Source organism: Pyxicephalus adspersus, chromosome 4 (assembly GCF_032062135.1).
Source record: "Pyxicephalus adspersus chromosome 4, UCB_Pads_2.0, whole genome shotgun sequence".
NCBI classification, from domain to species: domain Eukaryota; kingdom Metazoa; phylum Chordata; class Amphibia; order Anura; family Pyxicephalidae; genus Pyxicephalus; species Pyxicephalus adspersus.
This window is the reverse complement of record NC_092861.1, coordinates 12,498,812-12,512,418: the sequence shown is the minus strand read 5'-3', so window position 1 is coordinate 12,512,418 and position 13,607 is coordinate 12,498,812. Positions and strand designations below refer to the sequence as shown.

At 41.3% G+C, this 13,607-nt stretch overlaps 1 protein-coding gene across 2 annotated transcripts in view; it reads left to right on the top strand.

The window, feature by feature from the left end:
• The window catches only part of CLIC5 (chloride intracellular channel 5), a 69,261-nt gene that overhangs the window by 15,041 nt on the left and 40,613 nt on the right, over positions 1-13,607 (top strand). Inside the window, exon 1 of one of the 2 annotated variants that reach the window (XM_072407415.1) lies at positions 5,759-6,064. The exons of the other annotated variant lie outside the window; for it this stretch is intronic. Within the exon in view, the coding sequence (XP_072263516.1) occupies positions 6,002-6,064 (63 nt within the window). The 5' untranslated portion in view covers positions 5,759-6,001. Of the gene's footprint in view, positions 1-5,758; positions 6,065-13,607 lie in introns of those variants that run through there. 2 annotated transcript variants of the gene reach the window in all.

Sequence of the window (13,607 nt, the reverse complement as noted above, 5' to 3'; positions counted from 1 at the left end):
TAAATTAGACTGCTAATCTGACCTCCATTTTGGAAATTCTATATTTTGGAGGATTTTGAAAAAGCCAAAACACAAATGACCAAACTTATCTGTAACTTCTACATGCAATTTAGCCATTCACATGACCAGGTAACAAAGAATTGTAGAGCGAACAGTGTAGCATACTAAAACTAACACAAAAATTTAAAGAACAGTACAAAACAGAAAGAATGTATAGAGAGAGCAAATACTGTACATACATCTGTTGCAGAGACTGTCTAATGATCAACTGAATATTAGTACTGCCCCTGCTCCCATGTACAGGCCACAAGGAGGCGCTAAGGATCTGGGTACGAGACATGGATAAGTTGTGAGAAATCCTCAGCTCAGGTACAAGCATTCCTATACTTCCATAAATAACTAATTGGTGTTGATTTACTAAAGGAATATAGTCTATTCACATAGCAAACTTTTAAACCCTCCCTACAAGGAGGAAGCTCTGCTGATTGCAATCAAATAAAAGTTTTTATAAACGCATGTAAGTGTTCCCACTGCGTTTATATACTTTTTATGCACTTTTTAGGCGTTTTCCAGCGTTTTAATTTTTTTAAACCTTATAGATAATGCTCATGAACATGCCTCAAGGAAACATCCTGGTGAAGATTAGCCCATTGCAAAGCATTGGAATTTCAAATATGGGCATTTAAAGCCTCAGATTAAATGCTGGGGAAAACGACCGTGTGGACTAAGCCTAAGTGCAAAATTGGCAGTGGTTGTGCCCATGTGTACAAAGGCTTAGCATGCACAGTGTGGCATGTGCTTACAGCTAAAAAAAAACATAACCCACAGCAGCTTATCGTATGAAGAACATGAGCACTAAGACCTTAGCCATACAAATCCATGGGCCCCTTTGCAGAATTTACAGAGCCAGGCAGGAGAAGCCAGTAGTAGAAGATCTCCATTGTGAGCAGCCAGGAGAGGGGCCCCTTTAATCCCTTTTAAAGGGCCAAGCCTCTTCTGCTTGACCCTGGAACCCCTGTTCTTACACCACTGATCTTAGCCATGTCTGAAAAGATGCTGCAGTTTGCTAGAAGTCATTTAACTCCACTAGGGGGCGTGAATGTGCCTGTTCCCAGATCACTTTGATTCACCAGTGACCAATAAGATATTGAGATGGACAGGGATCCACCTCAAAAAAAAAACACCTCTTGCTTTTTTTATTTACTTACTGCAGTAGAGGCCCTGACACTTGGTAAATACCTGAATTTGGTTTCAGCCAGTGCAGTAGCACTTTGATTGAGAGTAGTAGGGGCAGCACTGGCAGCCAATTAGATGTAGGCATGCCAACAAGGAGTAAGCTGACAGTAGGAAAGAGCAGAGTGAGCAGAGAGATGGCCACATCAGTCTTCTGTTGCTCTTTTACCTTATACACAGCTGTTCCTTAACTGGATAGAGGGTGTAGTGTTAATGTTGGGACTGAATATGAAGAAATGGAAATTTGGCAGTAATACGGCTCCTTTTGTGTGTTTACCTGTGTATTTGTCTGTATATTTGCTTTAAATAACACATGACTCCAGTAGCTGTCCCTTGTTTGGTAAAAATTCTCATTGTCAGCTAAAAGACTGAATTTTTTTCTCAATTAAACCGCAGACTTGTTTTCCTGGAGCATTGTTTGCTTTGTGGTCTGTTACACATACACGTGCGCTTCCTGCTCCCTCACTCCCTATTCTAATATGGGACAGGGACCAACGCAATTAACCCCCTCATTACTCCCACACCTCGGAGATTTGGCCTTCTGCTGTGTGCAGATTCTGCTACAAATAAACTTTAGATAACTACCTGACCTACACCCCTACATTCAAGAAATAAGGGTGAGGGCACTCTTATTTGGTACCCTGGGTCCTGATGCCACTGTAGCATTTTTGCTGGCCCTAGCAAAGAGATTGAGAAATACAGCTAGGTGTGAGATAAGTGATTGTGTGTTCATCTGTGTGTATATATGTATGCATTGTGTGTATGTGTATGCAGTGTATGTACATGGAGTATATACTCCTGACACCTGCTCTATGTATGTTATATACACCTGAGCCCTGCTCTATGTATGTTATATACACCTGACCCCTGCTTTATGTATGTTATGTTCACCTGACCCCTGCTCTATGTATGTTATATACACTTGACCCCTGCTCTATGTATGTTATATACACCTGACCCCTGCTCTATGTATGTTATATATCTATGTATGTTATATATACCTGACCCCTGCACTATATATGTTATATACACATAACCCCTGCTCTGTATGTTATATACACCTGACCCCTGCTCTATGTATGTTATATACACCTAACCCCTACTCTATGTATGTTAAATACACCTAACCCCTGCTCTATGTATGTTTTATACACCTGGCCCCAGCTTTATGTATGTTATGTTCACCTGACCCCTGCTCTATGTATGTTATATACACTTGACCCCTGCTCTATGTATGTTATATACACCGGATCCCTGCTCTATGTATGTTATATACACCTGACCCCTGCTCTATGTATGTTATGTTCACTTGACCCCTGCTCTATGTATGTTATATACACTTGACCCCTGCTCTATGTATGTTATATACACCGGATCCCTGCTCTATGTATGGTATATACACCTGACCTCTGCTCTATGTATGTTATATTCCCCTGGATCCGTGCTCTATGTATGTTCTATACACCTGACCCCTGCTTTATGTATGCTATATACACCTGACCCCTTCTCTATGTATGTTATATTCACCTGACCCCTGCCCTGCTCTATGTATGTTATATACACCTGACCCCTGCACTATATATGTTATATACACATAACCCCTGCTCTGTATGTTATATACACCTGACCCCTGCTTTATGTATGTTATGTTCACCTGACCCCTGCTCTATGTATGTTATATACACTTGGCCCCTGCTCTATGTATGTTATATACACCGGATCCCTGCTCTATGTATGTTATGTTCACTTGACCCCTGCTCTATGTATGTTATATATACCTGACCCCTGCTCTATGTATGTTATATACACCGGATCCCTGCTCTATGTATGTAATATACACTTGACCCCTGCTCTATGTATGTTAAATACACCGGATCCCTGCTCTATGTATGGTATATACACCTGACCTCTGCTCTATGTATGTTATATTCCCCTTGATCCCTGCTCTATGTATGTTCTATACACCTGACCCCTGCTTCTATGTATGTTATATACACCTGACCCCTGCTCTATGTATGTTATATACACCTGACCCCTGATCTATGTATGGTATATACACCTGACTCCTGCTCTATGTATGTTATATATACCTGATCCCTGCTCTACGTATGTTATATACACCTGACCCCTGCTCTCAGTACCTTACATACTCCTGATCCCTGCACCCTGTGTATTACACACTCCTTACCCAGATTAGGCTCAGTACCCTTTAAGTCACTCACACTGTTAACACAATTTGGCCATATCCAAATTTAGTTGCAGCATGCTACAGTTGCCCTAGATCTTTCACAATTCTATCCTTGGGGAGCCATCCAATGTTTTGTTGAGGGGAGGGGGGGGGCACTGATTTTTAATTAGGCTCCCGGAAATGTTTTATTGCTATATTTGCCTTCCTCTGCCAGTGATTTTGAAAAAAATGAAAAAAAGTTCTGACTGTTACCCAGTTTTTAAGTATAACAAAAGTCTCAGTGTTGAAATATTGGATCTAATATGCAACATCAAATCTGGTAGTTCAATGTGATGACCCCAATCTGGCCCTATCACTATATCTAAATACTTTTTTAGGTTCCCGTCTGTCCTTTTTTCTAAAGTGTGTGGTGGGTGGGTTATCAAGGAGCCAGGTAAGTAGTTTCACAGACTTAGAGGGAAGGAAATGTCCACCTACTACCATCTTGGAAGACTCAGCAGATGTAAACTGTGACAACTGGCTGTTGAGGGAGAAGGAGGAAGCGTTGTCACCCTGGGAGAACTGAAGTGGGAAGGAAATGTAATGGTATGTTTTGGCCTTTGCAGAGAACATTTAGGACATGGGCGACAAAAACATGATGGGTTTAACCCTTTTCCAAAACTATAGGCATTCCACTCCAACATCAAGAATACAGATGTCACCAATTCATCAATTCATGATTCTCCTGAATATTCCTTTATAAGATCAGTTTTAGAGCCCATACAAGGACATTTAACTAATTACAAGAACAACCAACGAATTCAAAGCCGCCACTATCATTCAGGTTGCATTTGTATGAATGGCTGACTGAAAGTCACAATTGACTTGTATGTGACCGATATTCAGTTCACACAATTTAGCAGACCTGGCCCTAATTAGTTTAATTTTCCTCTTCAGGAAAAGGAAAACATTAAATTCACCTAATCTTCCCACCAATTATTATTAGTAAAGGCTAAAAGTGTCTCTGGCTCTAAAATATTTATTATGTACAGAAGTGCATAATATGTCTGCGCTATAAAAAAACTGTTTATTAATATTATTATTATTATTATTATTATTAATAATAATAATAATAATATTACTTAACTATACCATATAACAGCCAACCAGTCTTTTAGATATGGAGGCTGCATTAGTTTTCTTCTTTTTTTTTTAGCCATTTTTATTTTTACCTGGGGATCCAGTAATACGTTTTCTGTCCTAAGGTGAATGATTCATACCTCCCAATTTCTGGAGATAGGAAACGGGGACACTTTTTTAGCTCAAAGTATGTAGTCACAGGAAACACCCCTGCCAAGCCCATAATTTGGGAACAATAAAAAAATGAATAGCCAAAACATTTTTGAGTAAAGCAAGATTTTTTTCACAAGTTTGTTTCTTATATTAGATTTAAAAAAAATCAGGAACAGTTGTGAGGTATGAATAGGGACAGTCTCTCCAATCAGGGGCAGTTGGGAGTTGTGAAGAGTGACAGTCTCTCCAAATCAGGAGCAGTTGGGAGATATGAGGTGGGACAGTCCCTCCATATCAGGGGCAGTTGGGAGGTATGAGGAGGGACATTCCCCCCAAATCAGGGGCAGTTGGGAGTTGTGAAGAGTGACAGTCCCTCCAAATCAGGGACAGTTTGGAGATATGAGGTGAGACAGTCCCTACAAATCAGGGGCAGTTAGAAGGTGTAAAGAGGGACAGTCCCTCCAAATCAGGTGTGGTTGGGAGGTGTGAGGAGGGACAGTCCCTCTACAGCAGGGGCAATTGGGAGGTATAAGAAAGACAGTCCCTCCAAATCTGGGGCAGTTAAAGGTATGAGGAGGGACAGTCCCTCTTCATCAGGGGAAATTGGGAGGTGTGAGGGGGACAGTGCCTTCAAATAGGACAGTTGGGAGGTATGAGGAGGAACAGTCCCTTTAAATTAGGGGCAATTGGGAAGTGTGAGGAGAGACAGTGACTCTAAATCAGGGGCAGTTGGAAGATATGAAGAGGGACAGTCCCTTCAAATCAGGGGAATGATCTTTTTTTTCTTACAACACATATAACAAAACACGTTAAATGATATATTCAAACCCTAAATATGATATACCAGTTCACCATCACCAGCACTTATTTTTGTATTTGCCCCTCATCGGGAATAGGTATAAAACAGTGGGTGACAATATTTATAGCAAGGTGCTGAAGCCGCAGCCCTCCCACATACACAGAGCTGTCACCTCTATCATGCACACTGGGTGGAGGGAGTGTTGTGTTGTCACCCAGCCATGCAATAGGTGCAGCCAGTCCCCCTTTCTCTCCGCCTCTCTTCTTTAGCTCTGGGCTATTTTGGTGTCACCCAGATCAGTGACACATGAAGATACAGTAACCAGCAGACATGTAGCTGCAATTCTACAACCTGCACTACAAGACAGCTGATCTCTGGGATGCTTGGCTGACTTAAAGGAACTCCCCTCCCATAACTCATGTACTTCAAGGAATAGTCAAGCCAGGAGTTAAAACCCAGCACTGGTGTCATCCTCGTACTCCACAAAAAAGTTTTCTGACAAAACAAAAATGACGGACTCTGTTCCTTGTAATGGAGACGAGAAGGACCCTGAAATAGAACTTTTCGTAAAGGTAAGTTTACGCTGGGTGGCTTTGCTAATGCCAAGGCAGCGAATGTTCTTGGCTGTTATATGGGGACAAGAATTTCTGTCCATTCATATCTGACGACTAAGCACTTTTTGCTGTGTTTTGAACAGTTCCCACGTCCCGCTGTTGTTGCTGTGCCTGCGTTTTACAGACCGATTAGGATTTAATTACAAGATAAACAGAAGCTTCTGGCGAATTCTAAAATAATGAATATGCAGGGGAGGGGGTCATTCGCTACGTCAGGTCGTCCCCGATTGCGTCACCATAAGGTGCCATTTACGCGTGTCAAGCTATGTCACCATTTATTAATACATTTTTATTATTATTAATAATAATAAACAGGATTTATATAGCGCCAACATATCATGCACTGCTGATAAACCATTTATTGTCAACTGCGCCCTGATGGGCATAGACAGAGCGCTATAGCACACCCCAATGCACAGGTGCAAATGTTTTGTGGGTGGCACTGGGTTGCATTGTAAAATATTGCTCAGGACTTTTTTTTTATTAAAAAAAATACTGCATTAAATTAAATGCATTAAAGTGCATTTAGGTTCATATGTGCACATCGCTGTGATGCCAATTGGTTGAAATGCCCGCTGGCAGCCACTATAGCATTCCTGCAGGTTGTCTCACTATTATATTATATTACGTTATAAATGGAGATAAAAGGGGGACCCAGGTGTGGGGGTTCATCTTGCTGCTGTGTCAGAGGGGTGTATTTTTAATGATGGCACTGTGCCAGGAAAGAATGATCAGACTGGCAGCACTGGGCTCCTGGTAATTTCTGTGTTTTTGTATTACTGTTATCTTTGAAAAACTTTTTTGCTGTGTAACTAGAATTAAAAAGGGAACTCTACTCTGTGCACATTTTGGCATTGATGTGTATCCATGTTATCTATTTTTAGATATTAAGGATCAGCGTTGTCACCCTATGACAGAAAAGGTGTTAGGACTTTACCTCTCCTAATCTCTGTAATACAGGGGGAGGTGTTCTATAGTCTACAAAAAGGAGAAGCTGGGAACCAGCCGTGTGCCGTTGCTTGTACCCCCTTCCCCCATAAAGAACCTTTGTCTTTGCCTGTTCTGGACACCAGCAAATCTCAAGTCACTCAAGGACACTACTGTGACTTTTTAGTCCCCCTAGGGCCAAACGTCATCTTATTGTGGTCGTTTGGGTGGCACCGCTGTGTGCGGGAAAAGTTGCTGCTCATATCACAATGGCACACTGGTGCCAGGGCCGGGGCAAAGGACAAGGATGGCATAAGTGATTTTTTTTAGGTGGGTGGAGGAAGGTTCATATATATTGTGGAGGGTCAGTTTAGGACATCTCCATAGTACACAAGATGAGCACAATTCACCAGGCTGGGTGATCCTTGCGGGATAATTGGATGTTATGTTTTAGTAGCGTATGGTGGTGAGTGGCACCTGGGGTGTCTTTTTGGCTTTGTGGGATGAGGTTCTTATATGCTGCACATAACTGGTCCTGTATCTACTGAAACCCAAAGCGAACCAGTTCTCTTACCAGTCACACCTGACCCATAGACTTGCACTGAAAGGTGAAAGCAGTAAGGCACAGATAAAGTGTGGCACCACTAAGCAGAGCCACATCTGCAAATTTAAAAAGCAAAAACAGCTGCCCGTGGACCAAATCTAATATTATAAACCATGCACAGAAAGAAAGTTGGGCCCCTAGAAGGGTTCACTACTGTCAAGCTGAAACTCTGCATTATCTTTCGGATCCAGTGAGACACGAATTGGGGTGTAGTCATAATAAAAGAAGAGGGGGCACGGTACTATCCATGGAGAGGGCGCATGTGCATCGTTGTTATATAAACGCCTCATTCCCGAAAAAAGTGAGAGCACAGCGTGCCCGCCCCACTACACTTCTGGACACTGCTGCAGGTGGTGTAACTTTCCAGACAGAGCCGTGTACAGGGAGTCAGACTATGTGGGTGTTATGTGTATATTCAGAGGCACTAAAGTGAATCAGCATCAGCAGCAACACATTTGACTCGGAATTCACTGGAAATGTCAGGATCGGTTTTGTTTTCTTTAAGACTGTTAGCCCTGCCATGGCCATGGATGTGCTGAACATTTGGGTTCTCATTCTTCTTAGAAGGTAGTGCTGGGTAACATTCTTTTTTTAGGGAGGGACAGATTTCAGCATCATTTAGTCACAGCTTGCTTACACAAAGTTTGCAATGTTCTGCACCACCTTCTTCCAAAAGGACAGGCGGATTTGCAGTTACAGATGGTTACTTATAGAAGTTGGAATTCCATGATAGTAGTTGCAACTTCTAGAGCCTGTGATGCTAACATGGAGTATGGCATAAGCAGTGCCGCCTATCCTGCAGTGGCATAAATGGCCAGCTAGCCTGGGCAGTGATAGGGGTTCATTCAGATTCATGCACAACAGGAACATGGGTAGTATTGCATTCATTTCTGCAGTTGCACAGCGACATGTATACTGTGAATTGTGCAATGTGGTGCAAGCGCAGCACCTACTTACAGTGCATTGGAGCACATGGCGTGAAAATGTGTGCATGCACATGTGTGAATGTGCCCTTACCCCTTTGGCCTTTGGCCCTTTCCACAGTGCACATACCACATGCTGTATATTGCTCCTGAAAATAGCGCTAGTCAGTTTTTGGACATCTATGGTACTTTGTGTTAATGCATGGGTATGCACATGTTCTGAAGCAGCACATATGTTTAATTGGGTACTTAGAGATCTGGACTGGAGCCATGACCCTATGTGCTCACTGCCTGGAAAGTCTACATTTTGATCTGTCAATCCATACAAATATCTCTTGCAGTGGCTTGTGTCATCCACTATGCGGGCAGCACCGCAGCCTCCATAAGATTCTTTGGCATTTAGCACTTCTGGGAACATCTGATACTTGCACCCTCACTGTACCCTATAGTTCTTTCCACCAGCCATACATTACTTAAGGACACATTGATGGGGATCCATGAATGGTGCCAAAGCATGTCCTGAGGTTCACGCCTATCAGAAATATCAATGGCGTCCAAGTTAGCATTGGCATTATGCCAACAATGGGCATCTGGTGGATCCCATTTGGTATTTCTTTGCTCCTTGAAAATCAGGCAAACTTTTTTTTTTTTTTACCTTTCCTACTATAAAAAAATGACTAAGCTAACCAAAAACACATCTAATAAAACCTTGTAAGTCATTATTCACGGATGTCTTTAAAGTGACTTTACTTCATGGCTTCATAATACCCATAATAGGTACTCAGCAGAGAAATAAGGCACAGGGGGCAATATATTGTTATTTTTGGCATGAGCTCTACTTTAAGTGTGTAAAAGGTGTGGATTCATATATTGGCAGAAGTGTGGTAGAACAGATGAATATATGGTGCAACACAATGCACCACAACAAACAGGAAAACACATTGTGCATTGTGGGGCTTTGTGGGCCATATTTGGCACTGCAATGTTACTGGCATCTATGCCAATCAAGGTTTAGAGTGGGGAACTGGCTTCATTGCTGAGATTTGTGGTGCCCCACTGGTTACTACTTGGCCCAATGTGATGAGGATTTTGTACAGGTCAGTATAACTGACACCAATGATCTTTTTGGCTTTCTGTAAGGGTGACATTCTTCCCAATGGCCAGCAATGTAGGAGGCATTCTTCCCACTGACCACCATGCCAATATACTGTTAGCTGAGGATAAAGTAATATTAGCAAGGGTTCCCTGGAGACCTAAAAGTTAGTTCATGGGTCCCCCCATTATAAGAATTCTTAGAAGAAAGAAAAAAGTTTGAAAAGAAAGTCTGAGCTAGGGGGTAGTTGGGTGGAAGCACAAGGTAAGGTGAACAAATTCTTAGGAAAGGTGACAGTGACTGGTTTAGTAATTGATGTAGAAGGAGGCAGATGTGGACATTTGGTCCTTCATGGGACTAGAACAGATTGTATGCTTGTATGAAGAGGTGCATTATAAGGGTGATTAGCAATATGTGGAAAATGTTTCCATAGGAGGGATGAAGTTCATAAGATGTCCTCAATGCAAAAGTGAGAAGAGGTGACCAAGGTGGAGGACAGGAGCTTCACGTTCAGAATGAAGGTTGCTGTTGGGACGGCATATGGTAATTATTAAAGATATGTATAAAGGGGGGAGGTTATGGCGAGCCTGGTGAAATGGATTATTTGGCAACCAGTGGAAGGATTGGAGAAGAGCAGCACAAGAAGAATTGGATTAGGTGAATGGCAAAGTTCTGTAAAGATAGAAATGGTGCTAGTGAGTTGGTTAGTAGACCACAGAGAAGGATGTTGCAGTAGTTGAGATATTATGGGAGCATGCATATGGAATTTTTTAGCCTCATATGTGAGGAGGGGAGCCATATCTGGGATATATTTTTGAGATAGAGGTATCAGGAAGGTTTGTATTGTATGGAGGTCCATCCATTTGGTCCTGAATTGGTCTTAGAAATAAGCAATATTGGCACCGATGTTTACCTATCTGCATTGACTAATGAAGCATGCAGAATTATTAGTTATTATTTTTATAGCATACGTATAGTTAACATCATACATTCCCTTGTAAGTGAACCATATTTTGGATAACACCCCTGACTTGTTTTGCTTTGACAACTCCAGTCAACACCTCTACAAGGTCAAACCCAACTCACGTCTTTTATTTTTTTCCAGCGCTATATTTCCTAACTTCCTGCTGTTATTAGAATCCCTCACACAAATGTGCTGAGATGTGGGAAAAACACTCCATATACAGATTGTGTTACAATATGGTTTTTTTATTGTTATTCACTTTGACGGGATTCACACAGTTCTATGGGTTAGTAATGAACATGTGTAAGTGTGAATGGGTCCAACTAGTTTCCCTTTCCCTGCAGTGTGCAGATGTGAAGAAGTCACTAATGCAGAAGTTTGAAAAGGTGACAAGAACAACTTATGTTTATTAAAAGGGGGCAGAGGTCCATGCCAAAAGTTAATAAGAGCACCGAATCAATATGTTCTAAAATGAGGGGCATTGGGCATTGCACCGTTGTACTAGAAACATCATTTACACTTTCACTCACAATGCAGGGCCTAATATACATTTGCATAAAATTGTTTATGCAAAAACAAAATATAAAAAATATGCAATACTGTGATCAATGCATCAATGCATCCCAATGCACGTGTGCCAATGTGTGTCATGGCACTCATTGACGTGGGTCAACATGTGCATTACAATGTTGACGTATATTTGATACATTTCTTTTAATTTTTATTATCTGTAATGAAAAATCCATCAGGTCTAAAATGTTTTTAAAAGTGGAACTAAAGAAAAAAAAAATTGGTGGCCAGGCAATGCCCTTCAGCATTTAAATAGTCTTACCTGCCTGATTGCAGTTTTTTTAAATACACACCTGTCCCTGTTTCGTCACGGGTTTCCTCTTCTTGGTTTAAATCTTAGGTCATGTTGTTTGGTCGGAGTGGGATGACATATTCTCCGGCCGCAAGGGAAGTCGGGATGAGACGGGTATCTCAGCATCCTACACTGAGCCTGATTGCTAATTTTCAAAAGTAGATTTGCACCCCAAATTCAAAAAGAGGACAAAATGTTTCCCTAATCCCTTTCTCAGCAACACCTTTTCTTTGCTCCCTGTTGATGCCTTCCCTAACTTTATTGAGCTTTCTAGATAAGTCCAGCATTGTCCACTCACTTTTTGATCTTTTTCAGAACTCTAATGGCTATTATTGGCTGTAGTAACAAATTCATTACTGCAATGCACAGTGGAATGGATCCCTAGCTTTTTGATTGAGTTTATTTGCAATGCAGCACAACACACAGTGGCATACTAATGTGCCAAAAATGCCACATGCACCTCCTGTGGTGCAATTTGGTGCCTTCATTGGAATAGGATGCCATAATGCAATGTATAAAGGCATAAAATGTAGCACAACAGTGTAAAAAGACCCTGAAATTTCATATGGCTCCAAATAGACACTGATTGACTGTATTATGCAAAGGTCTAAATAGCAAAACATCAAACTGCACAGGTTATTCACAACATAAAAGTAAAAGCAGAATTGGAGGAAGAGTCTACTATGAGCTTATCATAAAGAAACAAACTTTAATTTCTTTATTGTCTTTCAATTATTCTATATTTGCATGACAATAAAGAAATAAAATTATATCATCCTGATCATAATAGAAAGAAATATGACTTGGCAGTGCCAACCATCCCGACCATGGCGTGTGATTCTCAGGAAGGATTGGAGGGCATGTCATTTTCTGGAGATCTCCAGAGGGAAATGTATAATAAGATTTGTTGGTACACAGAACCAGGGCCGGGTGTAGATACGACTGAAGTGCCTGGTTACCAGTCCAGGTTTGGAAGCATAATCTGGTCTACACCTTCTGAACAAACATCCATGAATCATCTCCCTGAAGACAGCTGCTGTGACAATAAAACTTGTAATGTTACAACAATGTACGAGCATCCTTCCTGTAGCCTTCTGCTCGGTCCGGTTACACCCAACCTGGGGAATGCGGCCTGTGGTCAGAGATAGGCAAATATACTGACAATGCCTTCTATCAGTTCACATTGATCAGCTGTGTGAGTAGATTTGTATGTAAACCGCACCAAAGCAATTGTACTGGGAGACGCTAGCTGGATGCCGGCCAATGTTAGACTGACAGCTCTGCCACCCTTGTGTGAACTGGGCTATCACTGATATGACGGCATGTGAGGATTTGCATATTATTCACTCACTCAAAATAAGGAACTGATACACAGTTATATTTAGAGGTTAACAATATAAAATATATTTTAATCACCTGTATTCTTTTTAGCTTCATGTAACCTCTGCATATCAGTAGGAGCCACCTATGCTTTATTGCATTTCACAATGCTGCCAGCAACAGTGGATGCCAGCACTCAGATCTGACCACAAGCATCTTTCACAAGCACGATTTTATGCTTTTTTCACTGTTTGTCACCTACTGGTGAAATCTGGTATCACAGTATGACCACACAGGTGCAATAAATCTCTGAAAGAACTACTGGATGCAAATGGCTAGCGCATTGGTGCCCAACAGCTGGATCGTGATCTACCGGTAGATTGCAAAGGCAACGCGAGTAGATTGCAGATCCCTGCCTTTTCAAAATAAACTCTAACTAAATTTTAGTTACCAATACCTATTTGCAGTTTTGGTGCAGAATAGTTAAACCTTCGGACAATTTTCTATTTGTTAGGGTTTATAATGGATAATAATATTATTATTATTATTATTAATAATAATAAAAATAATAATAATAAACAGGATTTATATAGCGTCCTCATATTACGCAGCACTGTACATTAAATAGGGATTGCAAATGACTGACAGATACAGACAGTGACACAGGAGAAGGGGACCCTGCCCCAAAGAGCACAGAATTATGGATTATTTATCTGCCTGTGTAATTATTTATGTATTATATATGGATAGAGAATGACACAGGAGGTGTTAGACCACACAAAGGTGGGCAGGAACACCCAGGCAGACA